The sequence below is a fragment of the Bos taurus genome, chromosome 10 (genome assembly GCF_002263795.3).
Source record: "Bos taurus isolate L1 Dominette 01449 registration number 42190680 breed Hereford chromosome 10, ARS-UCD2.0, whole genome shotgun sequence".
Classification (NCBI taxonomy): Eukaryota; Metazoa; Chordata; class Mammalia; order Artiodactyla; family Bovidae; genus Bos; species Bos taurus.
The window spans coordinates 58,418,104-58,440,303 of NC_037337.1; the positions used below are offsets into that span (position 1 = coordinate 58,418,104).

At 40.9% G+C, this 22,200-nt stretch overlaps 1 protein-coding gene across 3 annotated transcripts in view; it reads left to right on the forward strand.

Moving 5' to 3' along the window:
- LEO1 (LEO1 homolog, Paf1/RNA polymerase II complex component) overlaps positions 1-22,117 on the forward strand; it is a 36,116-nt gene extending 13,999 nt beyond the window's left edge. The window contains exons 4-12 of one of the 3 annotated variants that reach the window (XM_005211798.5): positions 573-667; positions 1,674-1,819; positions 2,550-2,634; positions 6,588-6,682; positions 7,231-7,365; positions 8,569-8,704; positions 9,899-10,085; positions 12,781-12,878; positions 21,874-22,117. In XM_005211798.5, coding sequence (XP_005211855.1) covers positions 573-667; positions 1,674-1,819; positions 2,550-2,634; positions 6,588-6,682; positions 7,231-7,365; positions 8,569-8,704; positions 9,899-10,085; positions 12,781-12,878; positions 21,874-21,978 — 1,082 coding nt within the window. In that variant the 3' untranslated portion in view covers positions 21,979-22,117. The remainder of the gene's footprint in view (positions 1-572; positions 668-1,673; positions 1,820-2,549; positions 2,635-6,587; positions 6,683-7,230; positions 7,366-8,568; positions 8,705-9,898; positions 10,086-12,780; positions 12,879-21,873) is intronic. The other 2 variants (XM_005211799.5, NM_001082604.1) reach the window with 2 other exon arrangements.
- The last annotated feature ends 83 nt before the right edge of the window (positions 22,118-22,200 follow it).

A 22,200-nucleotide genomic window follows, 5' to 3' on the forward strand; every position in this document is an offset into this window, starting at 1 on the left:
TCATGATTTTACCCTAGACCATGTCATTACCAAAATGGCAACTCTTCTATAATCTCAGTTTCAAGCAGTCTACCTATTGACCACCCTCCTATCTTCCTGTCATCTCCTTTACTACCCCACTTTGGTTTATTACAGATTATAGTTGATGTTATTGTTTTGCCTGTACTTGGGTGAAGTTCTTCCTGAGAGGAAGGGAGCCTGGGTAGACATGACCTGTAATTGTAAAACCTGAGGGATGACGTGGAAAATAGGCCTGTATGGTGTGCTTAAGCCCCAAATTTGAGTATCTGGACTGTAGGAGGATATTTGGGCTCCTGAGGAATAAAGGAAAGTGGAAAAACAGTAAGTAAAGGAGGAAAGAAGTGCCTCCTGTGCACTTTGCCCTTCACTGGATTTGCCCTCTTCCTCTGCACAGACACTCTAGTTAGATCCCTGAGTGCCAGGCTCAGAGTTGTGTTTGGGTGGTTTCCAGGTGCCGGGTCTAGGAACTTTAGGAATATGTTGAAGTGATAGCTTTGAAAAATCATTGTTACAGGTATTAAACACTGTGCCTTTTTCCTCTTGCATTGAAGATAATAGTGGAACCATGGATCTCTTTGGAGGTGCCGATGATATATCTTCAGGGAGTGATGGGGAAGATAAACCACCCACTCCAGGACAGCCTGTTGTAAGTAAAATTACCAGTGAGAACTGTAAGAGAGAACTAAGTGTCTCTTTTATGCTAGGAAGAGGAAGTCGGTAACTGAATTGCAGTATGGAAATACAGTGAACGTGTGACTTCCTCATTTATGTAGAGAAGTCTTGGTTATAAGGAGGATTAGAAAAAACTGTCTTGAAACGTCCTTCTGTGGAATACTACTCAGCAATAAAAAGGATTTATATATGCAGCAACTTGGATAAAGTTTACTGATATATGAAATTTACTGATATATGCAGCAACTTGGATGAAGTTCCAGGGAATTACGCTGAGTGAGAAACAGCCAGTCCCAAAAGGTTAAGACTGTATAAATCCACTCCTATAACAGTCTTGAAATGACAGAATTATAGAAATGGAGACAAGATTAATGGAAATTACAGCAGTGGAATGAGGGCAAGAGGGAAGTGGATATTGGCTATAAAAGGGCAGCGTGAATCCTTGTGGTAATGGGAATGTCCTTTATCCGCCTGGGTCAGTTCAGTCTCCTGGTTGTGATATTGTACTGTAGTTTTTGCAAGATGTTGTCACTGCGGGAAAGAAGATAGAAAGAAAGAACTGCCCGGTGTGAGGTGGGCCCACACCTTAAGAGACTAGACTGCATGGACCTGTGAATTGAATAACATTTATTTGAACATTTTTCTTGTTCATGTCAGCAAGTGTGTTTTGTTGATAATTTTCTCTAATTTTAATTGATAAAGTGACTTCATATTCAAGTGTCTGTTAATTTCACATTTCTGTTGGTGAGTATGTGGAAGATAGATTTATCATAAAAGAGATGTTTTCTTGCTTTGATGCCTCTAAACTGATCTTGTTTTTCTGTGGGGGTTTTGGGGGGTTGGTTGGTAGGGATGGATAATAGCCCTGAAGTCTTGTCTCATTATGCTTCTTATCTGCCTAAACGATTAAAGTGTGGAAATGGAGCTGGACCATCTCTAAAGTCCCATCAAGCTCTAAAATTCTGTGACTCTTTTACTAGGATGAAAATGGATTGCCTCAAGATCAACAGGAGGAGGAGCCAATTCCTGAGACCAGAATAGAAGTAGAAATACCCAAAGTAAACACTGATTTAGGAAATGACTTATATTTTGTTAAGCTGCCCAACTTTCTCAGCGTAGAACCCAGGTAAGGGGATCAGTTGATAGTTTTTTCATGTTGGATAGGAATATGTAGAATGTTGATATTTTTCTTACTTTGTATGAATTGACTAGTCACAAAATGGAAAACTGGTTATATATCTCTGAAAAAATAAAAATCAAATATATCCTTTTATAGAAAAAAGTATGGACTATTGGTAAAGGAGATTTATAATGCTTGTAGTTGTTTTTAGCAGTCTGTTACTTTCTTATGAATTAACAGGTATCACTAGTCTTGGGTGTTTCTGACTAATGAAGCCCTGAAAAAACTGAAATTGAGAGTAGTGAAGTTTGCTAGAAAAACTGCAGATGTCCTCTATAGCAGCCATTGTGGATCTAGAAAAACTAAGGGTTTGGACTGTTAAACAGCACTGATGGATATTATTCACTAAGTTACACGCAAGCTCTTCGTGCTATTTAAAAACTTTTTCCTAAGCAAAATGTGGAAAGCTAGGATATACGTGGCCTACTTGTTCAGAGACTTACATAAGAATTAAGAGTACTTGAATATTTCGCCTTGCTTGCTCTTTATTACAAGCAATATGTATTAATACCAAATTTCAAGAAGGTGTAGTAATTTGAATACATCCTTATAGTTGAACATGAAGATATTTGACTATTATGAGTTTTAGTTATTAGGATTTTTTAAAGTTGCTTTATATAGCAGGAATATTTCTTACAAAATATGACTAATAGTTTATTTTAAAAACAATTTGTAGACCATTTGATCCTCAGTATTATGAAGATGAATTTGAAGATGAAGAAATGCTGGATGAAGAAGGTCGAACCAGGTTAAAATTAAAGGTACCATTCTGTGCTTTACCCTTTTCTTTTCTTCTTTTATAAAGTAAAACCTGGGGATACTAACTTGAGACTTAAGTTTTTGAAAATGATCTCTGTTTCCTGTGTGGTCAACAAGTTAATCGTCTACCTTTTCAGAATAGTTTTTAGAAAGAAAATAGCATAGCTTTTTCTCTGTAAAGATGTCACTTTTTTTTATCCCTTTTTTTTGTTTGTTTGCTCTATTACATCTTTTGGTGCTTTAAAAAAATTATTAGCTACTTTCTTCATAATAAGTTGTACTGTGGTTTGTGTTTAGAACAGCTCCCTCCATATTTGTTGTGGGTTAAGTTCTAGCAACTTCCTGCAAGGGGAAATTATCTTCAGGTTCTTTGATCTATGGATGAACAAATCATATACAAAAGAAGAATTTATTACTGGTACTTAACACTTCACCACATGGCTGTCTTTGTATTTTTCCAATTGTTCGTGTTCACTATTAGGAGGGATTTTTATTGTGCTAAATTCCTATTAATGCTTCTTTTTGAGATCTTGTACTGTCTGGTTACTCTGTCCAAGGAGGGACTCTAATCTTCCTTTAATCAAGGAGGATGTAGGTTTAAGTAGATGGTTTAGAGCTGAGTTGTAGCACAGTAACAAGAAACAGTTGAACTCATGATACCGAAACTGGTGCTATGCATTTTAAATTCTTAAATCTGAAGATTTCCTGTAAATACTTTTTTTTTTTTTTTCCAGTAGATATTGTACATGGTATTAAAATATTAAGAAGTGAGAGTCCAGCCTTCTTAGAATTCAGGGGCTGAACTTTTAGAATAGTTCCATCTTTTCAAGTTTAATGGATCCATAAGTACCTAAAGAACCTTGATATAAACTGGTTTCTCTAAAATGCATGAGCTTCCAAAGGTTTTCAGTGAAATTTCATTACTCCTCCCACTTAATGGAAATGTAAATCAGATGAGGAAATGGAGATAAACAGGCACCATTAACTTGGTCAAGGTCACACCATTAAATATATAGGCTCTTTTTTTTGCTCTTTTTACTTCCCCTCCTCTGTCTCCATGTTAGGTTATCTCTTAATGTTTCCCTTGGAGCATGTCTATATCTATTGATTTAAGGGTAGCGCTGTTAATTTTTCATGACTGATTTAGTACCTCTGGAGTTACTCTGTTGCTTTTATTTCTCATCATTTATATAAATTAATGTGATAGTTCTTATTTACTTACTTTTTACTGATTTTTACATTTTCCCCTTGTCTTTTATCATGGTACATCAACAAGTGTCCATGTATCTATGTTTTAAGGTCACATAATACCAGACTCTAACATCAGCATTAATGTCTAGAAATAAATGTTTTACTCTGAAATCTTAGTGTGTAGACTACAAAATGTCAGTGTATAGCAGACTATTGGTTTTTAAACCCTTGATGGGTGATGGAAAATAACCTTGGATCCTTGGTTTTTTTGAATGATGCTCTTGAGACAAGGCCTACCATTCTTAAAGAGTCAGTTGGTGGTATGATTAATTCTTTAATGAACAAAGAGCCAGGTACAGTGTACGTACCTCTCTGCGTTCTGTGTCTTTAGAAGTGCTTTAATGTGCCTTTCATCCCAATAGGGTAAGACCTAGCAGAGTATTCTATCATAGCATCATTATTATTTGAATCACCTTATGTAATAGGAAGCGTTTTTCAAAGTGGCTTCACAGTTAATAATGGCCCCTGTGTTTTCATATTTGTATGTGGCTAACCTGTTTTATGCTTCCCTTGTGGCTCATGTGGTAAATAGCCTGCCTGCAATGTGGGAGACCTCTGTTTGATCCCTGGGTTGGAAAGATCCCCTGGAGAAGGGAATGGCTACCCGCTCCAGTATTCTGGCCTGGAGAATTCCATGGACTGTGTAGACCATGGGGTCGCAAAGAGTCAGACACGACTGAGCCATTTTCATTCACTCACTCAGCCTATTTTATAGGGCTTCTCTGGTGGCTCAGTGGTGAAGAGCTACCTGCTAGTGCAGGAGACATGTGTTCTCTCCCTGGTTTGGGAAGATTCCCCTGGAGAAGGAAATGGCAGCTCACTCCAGTATTCTTGCCTAGAGAACCCCATAAACAGAGGAGCTTGGTGTGCTACAATCCATGGGGTTGCAAAGAGTCAGAATCAACTTAGCGACTAAACAACAACAACAACAAACCTATTTTATTTGAGAGGGAAGGCAGGAATAATGACAGATCATTTTGTTTACCTTCTTTTATTAAGAAAAATTTCAAACATAAACAGAAATAGCAAGAACAGTGAAGTAAACTCTCACGTACCCATCATTCACTTCAGTGGTTGTCAGGTTGGACATCTTATTTCATCTGTAGTCCTTACCCTATCTTACCCAGACTGTTTGGAAACAAATCTCAGATACGACATCATATTTAATATTGAAAGTGAAAGTTGCTTAGTCGTGTCTGACTCTTTGTGACCCCATGAACTACATAGTCCATGGAATTCTCTAGGCCAGGGTGGGTAGCTTTCCCCTTCTCCAAGGGATCTTCCCAACCCAGGGATCGAACCCAGGTCTCCTGCATTGCAGGTGGATTCTTTACCAGCTGAGCCACAAAGGAAGCCCAAGAATACTGGAGTGGGTAGCCTATCCCTTCTCCAGTGGATCTTGCCAACCCAGGAATTGAACTGGGACCTCCTGCATTGCAGGCGGATTCTTTACCGAGATACTGCATTCTTAATCAGGCAGCTTCATAGTTGTTTGTTTATTTAGTGAGGAATAAAGAAGGACAGGGGGAAACTGGAAAGAAATCATTAGGATACAGTTGTAAAGGCAGTTAGTTAACAGAGGAGATCCAGAAAATCTAGCTGGGAGTGGGAATGGCTGCTGTTAGGTAGATGGTAGGGGCAGAGGCAGGGGGATGCTTGGGCTTCAGTCTCTTGGTTTTCAAAATGCTGGCTTTGCTTTGATGCCATCTTAGCTCACATTCTCTTTCTCTTTGTGAGTGTATCCTTTTTCAGTTCTTTACTATCCGTTTTAGTGCATTTCCAGGATGTGGCATGGATAAACTACATGCATTTAGTGTGCTGTATTTTCCTGGAAGTCCCATTGAATTTTTAATTTCAGTAACAGTGGTTTTCATTTTAGGAAGCCTTTGAATATTTTGCAAATCTGCCTGGTATTCCCCCTCCCCATAAAGTTAGACTCTAAACCTGCTCAAACTTGGGGTTTTTATTTTCATAAGGTGCTGTTTTTTCCTTACCTATATGTGGGGGTTTCCTTATCTTTCTAAGCCAGTAGGCAGTTTTTTAGTCCCACATTTATTGGGTTTTTAGTTCTGCTTTATATAGGAGTCTCAATCCTAAATTGCTATATCATATGGCTTCAAACCTTATGTCTTGTCCTGCTAGCTCTTTCTGTGTCTTATAACTTCTGGAGGTTACTACAGATTTAGCACCTGCTCGGAGAAGGCAGTGGCACCCCACTCGAGTACTCTTGCCTGGAAAATTCCATTGATGGAGGAGCCTGGTGGGCTGCAGTCTATGGGATCACTGAGACTCAGACACGACTGAGTGACTTCACTTTCACTTTTCACTTTCGAGCATTGGAGAAGGAAATGGCAACCCACTCCAGTGTTCTTGCCTGGAGAATCCCAGGGACGGGGGAGCCTGGTGGGCTGCCGTCTGTGGGGTCGCACAGAGTCGGACATGACTGAAGTGACTTAGCAGCAGCAGCAGATGCTCTGGCACTGAGCTCTCTCTGTAGTTCAAGCACTGGGAGTAGAAATTCACATGGGCATATTTTCTTTCCTGTTGTTTTTTTTTTATCTAATGTCTCTAGGTGATTAAAACAAGTTTTCAATGTCCTCTTTTCTGTCACTGTCTGTCCATGCTTATTCTGTGATTATGTATCTCTTGTGGAGAGAAGATGCAAAAATGACAGTATTCTAAGGCACTTGTGTTTTTAAAACAGGTAGAAAATACCATAAGGTGGAGGATACGCCGGGATGAAGAAGGAAATGAAATTAAAGAAAGCAATGCTCGAATAGTCAAGTGGTCTGATGGGAGGTGAGCACAGATGCCTGAAGAGTGTGGAAACATACAGAATGTGGCTGGGAGGGATGATGTTTTGCAGTAAGACCTTATTTGGGGTATACCTCTTATTAAAGGATTTCTGTTATTTAGTCTCTGGCATTGTATAGAAAACCTCAGAAATAAGTAAGCAGTTGAGGGTCGTACAGGCTGGTGGGAGACTTGTTAAAAGTAGGCTGGAAATGTGATCATCCTCTGGCTATAGCACCGTAGTCAGGAAAATTAGACCAGCTCCCCTGCCCATTGCGTACTACTCCCTAGAAGCTGACACTTTAGTAAAGCTGCCCTTCGTTGGGAAGGTGGTAGGGGTTGAGTGAATGTCACAGCATGTTTTGCTTCCTAAACATAAACACGCAGTGTTCTTTACTTCTGTGTAAGTGTTTTTTCACATCATGCCTTTTTATTCTTCCCTTGCTTCTGAATTCTGTGTTAGGAGAGAAAACAGCCACTGAATCACATTCGAAGTGAACTAAAATGAGAGTGAAAGCTTTCTGACTAACGTGTGAAGTGTTCCTTCTTTTCAGCATGTCCCTGCACTTAGGCAATGAGGTGTTTGATGTTTACAAGGCTCCACTGCAAGGCGATCACAACCACCTTTTTATAAGACAAGGTACCGGTCTACAGGGACAAGCCGTCTTTAAAACCAAACTCACATTCAGGTAATTACTCTCATCAACGTACTATTTGTTAAACAGTAAAAGCAGTGAAATACAGGTGTTGTTCAAAGTGCCTGACTCCTGATTGGCGTAACCTCACAGTATAGTTCCCCAAAGACCAAGATCTGGTTCTCAGCTCTGAAGGTTCAAAGGCTCTTTTGTCAAGTGCTCTGAAAGTTGCTGCTTCACAGGGAGCCAGGTCGTGCTAACCAGAGCTCCAGGAGACTGGTATGTAAACCAGAACGTCAGTGTATTAATTCTAGAGATTACTATAGCTGCCAGGAGGCCTAAGAGTACTAACTGGGCAGTATACCTTCCTTTTTAGTAAAATATACCTGTGAGACTGCTAGAGGTTCTTAGTGGGCGTGCGATCAGAGGAAAGGCCGTGAGTTGGTGGGTATGAAGGCCAAGGTCATCTGTTCTTTAGGCCCTGCATCCATTACCTCTTCAGGCAGTCCTGCACACTTGGTCAGCGGGCAAGCGCATTCCCCTTGTTGAGACAGGACAGGCAGTGTAGTGGAGCATTCATGTTTTTCTTTCCTTGATTCTAAGCGGATCATCCTCCTTGGGTAATGCTTACCTTACCTTTAGAGATGGCACAGTATTCTTGGTTATGAACTACATTTTCAAAATTGTAATGGTCAAGATTATAGGCTTTGGAATCAAATAGACCTGTATCCGAGTCTCACTTCCACATGCATGACTTTGGGCAACTTTTCTCAGTTTTCCTTGCCTCGGTTTCCTAATATATAAAATGTAGTAATGATCTCATAGAGGAGCTGTGACAGTGAAGTCATGTAATATAGAAAACACGAGAGTACAGTGCTTCGCACTCGTTATTCAATGAATGCTTCTTGGTTTTTGGTTTTGTTTTTCTTTTTTTTGTGTTTTCTTTCTTTCTCTTAATTTTTATTTTTTAATGAATGCTGTGTGAGCCCATCAATTTACTGCTTCTAGAGGGTGATCATGCTATGCAAGCCTTTTTTACACAAGCTTTCCATATTTTACTTCACTTGTGGAGGTGAGAATGGTTTAGTAAGCTGCAGAATGAAGAGAGGTTAGAATCCCCATCTAGTATATTGTTTTGTGTCTCTGCCTATTTTTTCATGAGAATGGGAAATGCTCACTGGCCTCATCTGATGTTGGTATGGCTGGCTCACAAATGTATTTGCTAAATAGTGAGGTATTTTTGTTCCTTTCCTGCAGACCTCACTCTACAGACAGTGCCACACATAGAAAGATGACACTGTCACTTGCAGATAGATGTTCAAAGACACAGAAGATTAGAATCTTACCAATGGCTGGTCGTGATCCTGAGTGCCAGCGCACAGAGATGATCAAGGTATGTTGGCTGAGCTTTATCCTAGAATTTTGATATATTAAGAAAAGCATTTCCCAAAATGTTGTTCATCCTCTCTTATTGACCCACCTTTCTTCCTTCCAGCTGTCATGAACAGGGAGCTGGTTTCCATTTCTTAAACATTTGGCAAATAAGGGTGATGTGGTGAGGGTCCTAAAACAGACCCTGGCTTGGTTTCTCTCCCACCAAGTCCTGAGAGCAACCTGTTGACTAAAAGAATCTGAACCTTCACAGATAACTTCAAGGATGATGAAATAAGTCATCCGTGGCTGACTTGGTGTCCATGTCAAAAATCAGTGGAAATGCTCGAGAATTAGTCCAGATAGAATATAAAAAGACCAGAAGTTTCCTCCGTTTTCCACGGAAGGTAGCAGGGCTGAAGGACCTGCAGACTCCAGGACCACGTTGAGAGATGCCCAGGCCCTCCTTCACTTCCCCAACTCCTGTGGAAATGCACAAGGAATCCGCTAGATTGTTTTTAATCTCTGTTCTGTTGACAGTGATTTTTACAGGATTAGATCTGTATGCAGTAATAAAGCAATTAAACAAGGAATCAAGGGAATGCCAGGACATCCCTGATCTCTCATTGCCTGGCCCTGCCCAGTGAACCCCAAGGTGTGGAAGCCAGGCAGATAGACGAGAATGAAGGGTCTATTTTGGGGCTCAGAGCCCCTCTCTGCCAGCACCCCCTCATCCTGCTGTTAGCTGTGGGGAGTGCCCTGGGTTGACGGCCCCAGGCAGGAATATCTGGGCGCCTTGGTAGTTTGGTGGAGCCTGGGCAAGTCAGGTGTGTCTCAGGGTGAAGAGAACCTGCTTCCCTCAGGCATCCGCTGGGCATGGACGCGGCTCCTCAGGCTGGTCGTGCCCTCTGGACTGTTCCTGGCTGCAGAGGGGATGCTGCAGCTCCCAAGGCTGTGCCCATGCCAGTTGTGATGGGGCGGTTGGTGTGAGGGAGCCTTCTGCCTCTCCACCCTGTGGTGTCTTCACGCCTTAGAACTGAACATGATGATGACCGTGTGTGGTAACAGACGTGAAATGCAGAGAACTCACCCTGAGGACACAGGAACTGGTGTTATCCCAGGCAAGGCATTTTCATGTTGTTTAGAGTGAGGTAGTTTCGAGTGGGCATTAGGTGAGGTCATCTTTTTTAAAGTTCACTAATTTGCTTCTTTACAGAAAGAAGAAGAACGTTTGAGGGCTTCTATTCGTAGGGAGTCTCAGCAGCGCCGCATGAGAGAGAAACAGCACCAGCGGGGACTGAGTGCTAGTTACCTAGAACCTGATCGATACGATGAGGAGGAGGAAGGTGAGGAGTCCATCAGCTTGGCTGCCATTAAAAACCGATACAAAGGGGGCATTCGAGGTGAGTTTGAGCAGAAATGAAATTTCGTCATTTCAGGGTCGTGGAATTCACCTTTGCATTAGGTACACTGTGAATGCGAAGTCATTGGGCATTTTATTTTTAAGGAATCAGTGTTAATGAGTGAGACGTTTCAAGGTCTCAGGAGCTAGTCAGCCTAAAAGAGTAGAAGCTGCTTGTACTTGAACTTCTAGACTCGTCTCTTGAGCCTCTGTTCCCTGGTTTGAAAGTCTGCCAACTGTTTATCTTAGAACTTTTCTCAACTTTTAAAATTACTAATTAGAAATCAGGAAGTTCAGTTTTTCAGAGAATACATGTGTTTTCTTTCAAACTTCTCCATTGTATATTCTTTTCTTTCACAAGTACCAGTAATTTTTAATGGTCATTTCAGCACATACTGAGTTCCAGGCAGACACTCAAACATGGATCCTGTTTGGTCCTCATAACAATGTTATGACCCAGTTACTATTATTGTCTTGTTCTTTTTAAAAAATGTTTAATTGAATACTAAAGTAATTGCATTAGTTTCAGGGTTACAGTCTAATGATTCGGTATTTGTGGGTATTGTGAAATGATCCCTATAATAAGTCTAGTTAATAACTTCTGCCATCAAAGTCAGTTGTAGAATTCTTTTTCTTGAGATGGGAACTTTTAATATCGGCTGTCAGCAACTCTAAAATATGCAGTGCATTATTATTAACTTCAGTCACCATGCTGTACATTGTATCTCCAGGATTTATCTGTCTTCTAACTGGATCCGTTTGACTCCCTTTGCCTCCACCCTCCACACCACACCTCAGGCAGCTGCTAATCTGGCTTCTGTATCTATGAACTTGGTTCTTTGTTTTCCGTTTTTTTCACATCGCACATATAAGTAAGATCATACGGTGGTTGTCTTTCCCTGTACGACTTATTTCACTTAGTATAATGCCTCAGGGTCCGTTTTTGTCTCACCCTTATTGAGGAAACTGAGCCTTTGAGAGGTTGAGTGGCTTGTGCAAAGACATAGCTGGTACACAAAGAGTTGGAGACTCAGGCGGCCTGACTTCTGAGGCATCTGTCTCGGCCACAGTACTGCCTCCAGAAGTTTCCCCGAAGCCAGCGAGTGAGATGTTGTGCTGAAAAGTAAACTGAACCCGAAGGTGGGGGTCCAGGCTGGACACCCCAGTTCCGCCTGCTCTGATCTTAGCCCTGCCACTTTTCAGCTGGATGACTTTTGGAAAGTTACAGTACCTCTTTTTTCTGTTACCTTATCAAGAAAAAAGCTGCTTATTAGTAAGTGTTTACACCATGAGGTTATTTTGAGAATTGACTGACATACTGCATATTAAATACTGTATCCAGTGCCCGGCATATAACAAGTACTAAATAAACGTCACACAAAACTATCATCGTTGTACTTAGCACTCATCAGCTTCAGGAGTGACTCCACATCTCTGAATATACCACATTCCCCATCAGTAAAATGAGGATCTAATCTTCTCCAGATGAGCTTTAATAGAGCTTTGGGAATCACTATACAAAACCTTGGGTCACCTTGCTCTGTTAGAATGATAAATTTTAAGAACACCCACCCAAATTTCTCTTTCTCTGACGATTCCATGGGATGCCTTTCTCCTTTTTTTTTTTTTTTTTTTAAACAGCAACTGCATTTGTTCTGGTGGACTTTTTACACCCTTCCTACCTGTCTATTATTTATTTTGGGACTACATATAAAGACCTTTTATATTTTCATTAGTGCTAATTTCCCACAGAAAAGATTAATTGTAGAAATACATGCCATATAAATTAAATAAAAACAAAAAATTGAGGATGTCTTTAGGAGAGAGTTATATAATATTCAGTTCCCCAGTGATTACAGTCCTAACAGGCAAATTTATTAACAGTCAGTTCTGTCCGGTAGTCAGGTAGGCAGGGAGTAGGGAGAAAGGCAGGGCTTTGGGCTCTGAAGTGAGGAGGTTGGTCTAATAGCAACTGTTCTTATTTCACCATGCTTCACCTGAGCTGGGGTGTCAGCACAGACTTATTCATCTCCATCTCCCTTGGAAATGTCTACCTGGCAATAGGTGGTCTTACAGGCCCTGGAAACCACCTCCTGTTTTATCTCCAAAGCTTGAGTTAACTGTTACCTCTATGAAAGAATGACTCGGGCTATTTTGGAAGAATAGTGATGTCTGTCTCTTTAATCATCTTGCATACAAACCTTAAAAAAGTTTTTTAAAATCAGTCTCGTATTTGAGAGGACAAGTACTTCGTTTCAACAGATCTCAATTTACATTTATCTTTAAATTTTGAATATTTTTTTATTTTTGGCTGCGCTGGATCTTCACTGTTGCTGCAGGCTTTCTCTAGTTGCGGCAGGCAGGGGCTACTCTCATGGTGCTCAGACGTCACTGCGGTGGCTTCTCTTGCTGTGGAGCATGGGCTCTAGAGGCGCAGGCTTCAGTACCTGTGGCCCGTGGGCTTAGTTGTGGCATGTGGAATTGCTCCTGGACCAGGGACTGGATCTGCATCCCCTACATTGGCAGGTGGATTCTTATCCACTGTACCACCAGGGAAATCTGAAATTTTAAAAGTTCTTAATTATTTGCTTCTCTGTAAACAGTATACAGAAGGAACTGAAGATACACATCAGAAGAAAGATCCAGGAATGGATTATCTTTGAAAGTCACTCACAAATCTTACTCTTTGCTTTCAGAGGAACGAGCTAGAATCTATTCATCAGACAGTGATGAGGGATCAGAAGAAGATAGGGCTCAAAGGTTACTCAAAGCGAAGAAACTCACCAGTGATGAGGTAAAACTAAATTTATTCAATTCTAGAGGTTTACCCTGTACCCACATGTTAATGACTGAAATGAGGAGGAGCTCACAGCCTAGGAGCACAGACATGTGTCTACATACTTCACTGAAGCTCAGTGAGATAAATCCAGAAACAGGCTGGGAGTGGCCCATTAGAGCGTCTAATACCCCTGCTTAGAGAAGGAGACCTCTTCTTGGTGTGTTGAAGGAAGAATGCTAGCACAGGGCACACCAGCCAGGATGGGCATGCCAGGTAGATGGAGAGGCCTGGGGGAAGACCTGCCCTGAGAGAGCCAGGCTCTACTGGAGAACTATTATAGAAAGCATTTAGTGTGGGTAGACTGTGTATCTCTTCTTTCTTTTGCTCTTTTAAAAAATTTTTCAATATGTTTTTAAAATTACAGAAATAATTCTTATGGTAGAAAAATCTTTTCTTTTTATGTAGATTAACTAGTATTTGAAATAGTATTGAGTAATTCAATAAAATAAATTTCCATGTGTTACTGAAATAATAAAATTTCAAAGGAATTTTAACTTATATTTTTAACAGTATCCTTTTCAAATTATGAGAGTTCAGGTACTAAAATTTTAATTAAGTCTTTTTCAAGATATATGTAACTTGATACATGATATATGACATATAACTTTATATGATGTTATATTCAGGTGTACAGCGTAATGATTTGATTGATACATGTGTATATTGCAAAGTGATTACCACAGTAAGTCTGGTTAACATCCATCACCACGATAGTTATGTATATTTTTTGTCTTGTGATGAGAACTTTTAAAGTGTATGGTCTTAGCAACTTTAAGTTGTACAATAGAGTATTATTAACTACAGTCACCGTGCTGTGCATTACATACCCAGAACTTACTTATTTTATTTAAGTTTATAGATTATTGTTATTTTTGGTGTTCTTGAACTGTTCTGTGGTATCCTACTTTGAATTTCTTTTGATTTCTCTGATTGGGATCTGTTAGACTTTCTGAATTTATAGATTGATATCTTTCATTAGTTCTGAAAATTTCTCAGCCATTAATTCTTCAGATATTCCTTTCTACCATTCTTTTTCCTTTCTTCATGAAACTCTGATTGGATGCATGTTATTCCTTCTCACTTTATCCTCCATGACTCTCAAGCTGTCCTTCATATTTTCCATGTCTTTTTAGCTTTGCGTTCTTGGACAGCTTCTTCTAGTTCACTGTTTCTTTCTTTAGCTGTCTAATACATTGTTGATCTCTTTTACTCAATTTTTAATTATTTCAGTTTTTTAATCTCTAGAGGTTTAGTTTTTCAAATTGGTCATTTAAAAAAATCCTGCTCCTAATTCATATTTTTCAGTTTCTCCTTTATGTCTTTAAGTATTTTAAACCTACTGGTATGGTCTTTTATATCTGATATTCTGAAGTCTTTACATATGTGGTTTTACTTCTGATTATTTCTGATAGCTGTTTTATGATGACTTATTTCTCCATGTGTTCTGTGATTAAATGATTGATTTACTCAGATCAGTGGGGATTTTTATAGCCTAGATTGATGGCCCTGAAGATGATATATATTTGCTTCTTGGATACCTTGGGACTACTTTAAATTATATTCTTGGAACAGATCATTTTAGTTATTGGAAGTATGGCTTCTGACTTGTTGTTATGAATTTTCCTAGAAATGTTTAAATTTTCTTAATCCCCTCTTAATTAGTTCAAATGTTAGAGACTGGAAATTACCCTTGCAGGCATTTGAAACGGGGGTTGGCAAACTACATCCCGCTGGCTAATCTAGCCTGCCCCTGTTTTTTTTTTTTTTCAAATAAACTTTTTTTTCAAAATCTACCCATAGTTAATCATTTATGTATTGTCTCTGGATGTTTTCTTTCTGCGGTGACAGAGTTGATTAGTTGCAATAGAAACCATATGTCTTGTACAGCCTAAGACATTTGGCCTCAGGCCCTTTACCAGAATGATTTGCTGACCCCTGCCTCAGAGAAAGGGGCCTGGGCTTATCTCTAGTTCACCTGAACAGTAAAGATACAGTCCTTCGGGGTCTGTTGTTTATCTGCTGCACTTGGCCTTTGTGTCCTGTCCTCGGCACCCTGCAAGGCATAAAAGCAAAGCTTGTAGTTCATACAGTTCGGTAACTGTCGTCAAGGAGAAACCCTGCTTTAGTGCTCTGCTCGTCTCTGTGGGTTCCTGGTTTTGCTTAATTTTTGGCTTGTGATTATACCTTATTTTCTTGCCATCACTTGGGTTTGTTTATAGTTTTTCATCGTTATTTTCAGTGAGAGGGTTATTCAAAGGGCTCTTCTGCCATATTGTGGAAACATTGTTGTGTCCCTGTTACTCATGATTTTAATGTACTTTGATCAGTTTGGCCTTCTGTGAACTGTGAACTTGCATGAGCTCTTTTCTCATGAGAAACGGAATTTTGTCCTTGTGTTATTGTTGGTTAATCACAACATTTAGTATTTCCCAGTCTTCTTGGAAGTGGTATGCTATGGAAGATAAATAGACAAAATTGTTAAATTATTCTGCAACATATTTGTTTTAAATTAGATAGGAGATGTCTTAATGATGCATTTACAGTGTGTTGAACTGTTGGCAAACAGCTGTCGTCATCTAAGCAGATGCCATTTTATTTATTGGCAAGCAGAAACTGAGTGAAAATTGAAAAATGTCATGGGACTTCTGTTTATTCCTAGAATTCTCAGAAATGAGATTTCAACCTGTGATCCATCAGATAGCCTTCTTCAAGGCCGGGCAGTTAGAAACCTGTAACTGCGTGACTTAAAAATACCTCTCGCGAATGCCTCCTAGCTGTCTGTTACAGGAGCTGCCCTCTACCTCCCCCACCCGAATACTCGCTGTTAAGTCTTCCTGTTGCCCCTCCCCGCCGCCCCCCTTCCGCTTCTCCTTTCCTGACAAGAGACTTTGCTTCTGCCTGGACCTCCCAACCTCCTCACTACCCCAGTTCAGGTCCTGGAGTGGGTTACAGTGGGAGAGCCGGGGGGAGGCGGGGGGGGACCTGCTCTAGGCCTCTCTCCTTATTTGCGCACTAAACCCCACCCACACGCCATGAATCTAGATATTCCTCTGAGATTAAGCCAGTTTTCAAACCTTAAGTCCCCGTACCAGAGAATGACCATTGTCATGAGAGCATTCCTTGATATGGGGGAAAGGACAGGGCTCTGGATTGCTGAATCTTGGGGCTACCCTCTACCTCTCATATTGGCTTGAGCAAGGCATCTCACATTTCCAAGTCTGTTTCCTCACCTGTTCTATGGGACTTATGCTGTCTGCCTTATAAAGTTGTATTCTAGTTAATAACAGATATGAAAGTAGGTGTCACAGTGAATGCTCATTTCCCTTCCCCAATAGGGACTAAGTTGCAAAAAAGAAAAAACAAAGCTTTTTATCCTCCCTTATTTTTGTAAGCAGAGAAAATTTTAGAAAACCTAAATTACTCCCAGGGTGAAAGGCTGGTAGTAGTAGAAGAAACTGTGGAAAAGGGAAAGATCCCGTGGAAAGGAACATGCAGACGATGGGAAGAAAGGGTGGCATGTCCAGGCCGCAGCTTTCTTGAGTAAAAGAGGCGACCTGCTGAGACTTCCCAGAATGTGGTACTGGTGGTCTGCTTCCTTCTGCGTCTCTCTCCTCCCCCTGCTCTGCCCATAGAACCTCCATTCCTTCCTTGGCAGCTGTCTTTATGGAGCCATCAGCAACTTGGAACAACTGTAGCTCCAGCTTCCCCTCTAGAGTGAGGCTTTCCCAAGGCCGAGGTTCAGAGTATGTTTCCCTGGAAGCCTTGGCTCTCTGGGTGTTGGTTTCTTGTACTTTCAGATCAGATCAGATCAGTCGCTCAGTCATGTCTGACTCTTTGCGACCCCATGAATCGTAGCACGCCAGGCCTCCCTGTCCATCACCAATTCCCGGACTTCACTGAGACTCACGTCCATCGAGTCAGTGATGCCATCCAGCCATCTCATCCTCTGTCATCCCCTTCTCCTCTTGCCCCCAATCCCTCCCAGCATCAGAGTCTTTGCCAGTGAGTCAACTCTTCGCATGAGGTGGCCAGAGTACTGGAGTTTCAGCTTTAGCATCATTCCTTCCAAAGAAATCCCAGGGCTGATCTCCTTCAGAATGGACTGGTTGGATCTCCTTGCAGTCCAAGGGACTCTCAAGAGTCTTCTTCAACACCATAGTTCAAAAGCATCAATTCTTCGGCACTCAGCCTTCTTCACAGTCCAACTCTCACATCCATACATGACCACAGGAAAAACCATAGCCTTGACTAGACGGACCTCTGTGGGCAAAGTAATGTCTCTGCTTTTGAATATGCTATCTAGGTTAGTCATAACTTTCCTTCCAAGGAGTAAGCATCTTTTAATTTCATTGCTGCAGTCACCATCTGCAGTGATTTTGGAGCCCAGAAAAATAAAGTCTGACACTGTTTCCACTGTTTCTCCATCTATTTCCCATGAAGTGATGGGACCGGATGCCATGATCTTCGTTTTCTGAATGTTGAGCTTTAAGCCAACTTCTTCACTCTCCACATTCACTTTCATCAAGAGGCTTTTGAGTTCCTCTTCACTTTCGGCCATAAGAGTGGTGTCATCTGCATATCTGAGGTTATTGATACTTCTCCCGGCAATCTTGATTCCAGCTTGTGTTTCTTCCAGTCCAGCGTTTCTCATGATGTACTCTGCATATAAGTTAAATAAACAGGGTGACAATATACAGCCTTGACGTACTCCTTTTCCTATTTGGAGCCAGTCTGTTGTTCCATGTCCAGTTCTAACTGTTGCTTCCTGACCTGCATACAGATTTCTCAAGAGGCAGATCAGGTGGTCTGGTATTCCCATCTATTGAAGAATTGTCCACAGTTGATTGTGATCCACACAGTCAAAGGCTTTGGCATAGTCAATAAAGCAGAAATAGATGTTTTTCTGGAACTCTCTTGCTTTTTCCATGATCCAGCAGATGTTGGCAATTTGATCTCTGGTTCCTCTGCCTTTTCTAAAACCAGCTTGAACATCAGGAAGTTCATGGTTCACATATTGCTGAAGCCTGGCTTGGAGAATTTTGAGCATTACTTTACTAGCGTGTGAGATGAGTGCAATTGTGCAGTAGTTTGAACATTCTTTGGCATTGCTTTTCTTTGGGATTGGAATGAAAACGGACCTTTTCCAGGCCTGTGGCCGCTGCTGAGTTTTCCAAATTTGCTGGCATATTGAGTGCAGCACTTTCACAACATCATCTCTCAGGATTTGGAATAGCTCAACTGAAATTCAATCATCTCCACTAGCTTTGTTCGTAGTGATGCTTTCTAAAGCCCACTTGACTTCACATTCCAGGATGTCTGGCTCTAGGTCAGTGATCACACCATTGTGATTATCTGGGTCATGAAGATCTTTTTTGCACAGTTCTTCTGTGCATTCTTGCCACCTCTTCTTAATATCTTCTGCTTCTGTTAGGTCCATACCATTTCTGTCCTTTATTGAGCCCATCTTTGCATGAAATGTTCCTTTGGTATCCCTGATTTTCTTGAAGAGATCTCTAGTCTTTCCCATTCTGTTGTTTTCCTCTAGTTCTTTGCATTGATTGCTGAAGAAGGCTTTCTTATCTCTTCTTGCTATTCTTTGGAACTCTGCATTCAGATGTTTATATCTTTCCTTTTCTCCCTTGCTTTTCGCTTCTCTTCTTTTCACAGCTATTTGTAAGGCCTCCCCAGACAGCCATTTTGCTTTTTTGCATTTCTTTTCCATGGGGATGATCTTGATCCCTGTCTCCTGTACATTGTCACAAACCTCATTCCATAGTTCATCAGGCACTCTATCTATCAGATCTAGGCCCTTAAATCTATTTCTCACTTCCACTGTATAATCATAAGGGATTTGATTTAGGTCATACCTGAATGGTCTAGTGGTTTTCCCTACTTTCTTCAATTTAAGTCTGAATTTGGCAATAAGGAGTTCATGGTCTGAGCCACAATCAGCTCCTGGTCTTGTTTTTGCTGACTCTATAGAGCTTCTCCATCTTTGGCTACAAAGAATATAATCAATCTGATTTCGGTGTTGACCATCTGGTGATGTCCATGTATAGAGTCTTCTCTTGTGTTGTTGGAAAATGGTGTTTGTTATGACCAGTGCATTTTCTTGGCAAAACTCTATTAGCCTTTGCCCTGCTTCATTCCGTATTCCAAGGCCAAATTTGCCTGTTACTCTAGGTGTTTCTTGACTTCCTACTTTTGCATTCCAGTCCCCTATAATGAAAAGGACATCTTTTTTGGGTGTTAGTTTTAAAAGGTCTTGTAGGTCTTCATAGAACCGTTCAACTTCAGCTTCTTCAGTGTTACTGGTTGGGGCATAGACTTGGATTACTGTGATATTGAATGGTTTGCCTTGGAAACGAACAGAGATCATTCTGTCGTTTTTGAGATTGCATCCAAGTACTGCATTTTGGACTCTCTTGTTGACCATGATGGCTACTCCATTTCTTCTGAGGGATTCCTGCCCACAGTAGTAGATATAATGGTCATCTGAGTTAAATTCACCCATCCCAGTCCATTTTAGTTCGCTGATTCCTAGAATGTCGACATTCACTCTTGTCATCTCTTGTACTTTAAGATACCTTAATTGGTATATAGTCTTAGGTATATTTTGGGTTAAGTAAGGTTTGAGAGCTGTTTACAATGTGAATTTTACACTCAACCTGAAAAATAAATTGTTAGAAGCTAGCTCCTGTGTGATTGTGGGTTGCCGGTTCCTTTGTCTTTAGGGACCTGCATTCATGACTGTGAGGCTTCCCAGGTGGTGCTAGTGGTAAAGAACCCTCCTGCCAGTTCAGGAGATGTAAGAGGCTTGGGTTCGATCCTTGGGTCAGGAAGATCCCCTGGAGGAGGGCATGGCAGCCTACTCCGGTATTCTTGCCTGCAGAATTCCATGGACAGAGGAGCCTGGCAGGCTACAGTCCATAGGGTTGCAGAGAGCCGGACATGACTGAAGAGACTTAGTATTCAGGAACTCATTCATGACTGTATTAGGAAGCTTTGTGTTCATCTAATATATTTTTGTCATGTGTTGTATTTACATGGCACAGGGGTTTATTCCAGCTCAGTTCGAGGCAGAATCCCACACTCCTAATTTCTTAAGATGAGGTCTCCCGAAGGGTGCCACTACCTTTCTAAATCCTGAGAGTAGCAGGCCTGCATGCCTTGGCTGGACTTCACTGTGCTTCTGTGTAGCTGCCAGGGCAGTCAGTCCTGGAAGGGTTTTTGGAGCTGAATTCTGGAGCGTCTTACCCCAGACAGAGGATTAGAACTGGTGCTGGTTAGACCTCTTTGGGAGAGCTTTGACCTGGCTTCTGCGCTCCCAGCTGCTGGGCATTATGTAGGACCCTTCAGGACAGTTGCTCCCACCTTTTAGAAAGCTGTTCTTTTATTCACCCAAACCCATTAAAAAGTTTTAGAGCTGAAGAGACCATACACACTGAAATGTACTTGGGCAAGGTTGTCACCAACAGGCTTGTGTGTAGTGTTTAAGGTAAGATCCATCAGCTGAAAATAAATGAAAAATGGTGGCAGTAGTCAGCGTCCTCCTTGCTTTTGCCTGTGTGGGCTTGGGAGAGAAGTGTCTGGGTTTGCCCAAGGCTGGGAAGTAGATAGGAGGCTAGTCAGAGCCTGGGGGCAGGATCCATCTTCCAGGCTTGCTGTTGGGGTGACTTTAGTGCCGCCTGCTGGGAAGTAAGTGCAGGGGACCTCTGGATCTCTTCCTGTGGGTTCATAACTGTCCTGTTTGAATTCTATGACTTCGGATCTGTGGGAATGCATTTGGGATAATAAGGCAGGAAACAAGTGTGAGGTACGATCTTGCTCCTCAGAGGCCAGGCATAGGGACCATCAGAAAAAGTGGCCATGCCTGCTTGGATGCTACATCCAGAAGCAGTCCTTTGACAGGGTAGTAAGAGGCCTCACCTTCCCCAGCTTCAGCCTTAAACTGGTCACCCTTATTTTTGGTGAAGAGTTTCATTAAGGTAATTCGGGAGTGTCATATTTAGTATCATTTCATTTTAATCAATATTTGATATTATTCAGTGTTGTTCTGTTTGAATTCTATCTGTAAAAATTGTTTTAACTTCCTCAGTTTTTTGTTTCTGTTAGAACACTGTGCAGCATGATTTTAAGCTTTGGAAACTTGTGTATGAAGGCCTTTAATTTCTTCAAAAATTGTTTAAAAATTAAAAAAAAAATACATACGTGGCTGCGTCAGGTTTTCGTTACATCATGTGGGATCTTTCATTGTGGCACACAGGCTCGCTAGTTGTGGCAAGCCGGTTTAGTTGCTCTGCGGTGTGTGGGGTCTTAGTTCCTAGACCAGGGACCGAACCCACGTTTCCTGCATTGCCAGGCGGACTCCTAAACAGGACCACCAGGGAACTCCCTCAAATATTTTTTTAAAAAATCTTTGAGTTTTTAGTACATCCAAAACAAGAAATTACTTTTTTTAATTGACAATCTTTATAAGTTTTTTTACATAATGAAGAAGTGAAGTCTGAGGAAGTGGAGAAAAAGAGTTTAAGTAAAATATTCAGCAGGACGAGTGGTTCACAGGCCAACCTCTTTGGGAGAGCGCTAACCCTTCCCGGGGCAAAGCCGGTTTCCACTTCCCTGCAGCCCTTCTCCATGTACAGCGGCTTCTTCCCTCTCTGAGACTGGGTCACAGCTGCTTAGCAGTTCACCCTTGTGGTTTTGAAGTTGGGTTTTAGGATCAGTTTTATAATTACTCTGGAGTCATTTTGAACACCTCTAGTACTTGTAAGATTTGGAAACTGCCATGACCTAAACCACTGGTTTTACAGCTGGTAAACATTCTTATTACAACAATTATGTTATTTTGGGTTTTCTGAGGGTTATTCAGCTCAGAGCTACTTTTGATAAACCTTTATAGAAATATTCTCTGTGAACTTTGAGACTTTAAAGATTTTTATCTGTTTAGGAGGGTGAGCCTTCTGGAAAAAGGAAAGCAGAAGATGACGATAAAGCGAATAAAAAGCACAAGAAGTATGTGATCAGTGATGAAGAGGAAGAAGATGATGATTGAAGTGCAAAATGTGAAAACTTTATATATTTTACTGTACAGTTTGTTTTATAAATATGATGTAAACATGAGTTATTTTGATCAAAAGAAATCGATTTGCTTTTGACTAATTTTAATTGTAATAAAAAATTTTAAAAAGTAAGTCTCTGTTCAAGAAATGGACTTCTTCCGAAGCCGGTTGATTTTGTTCATGCTTTACACTAAATCTTAGGTTTTAGTACATTT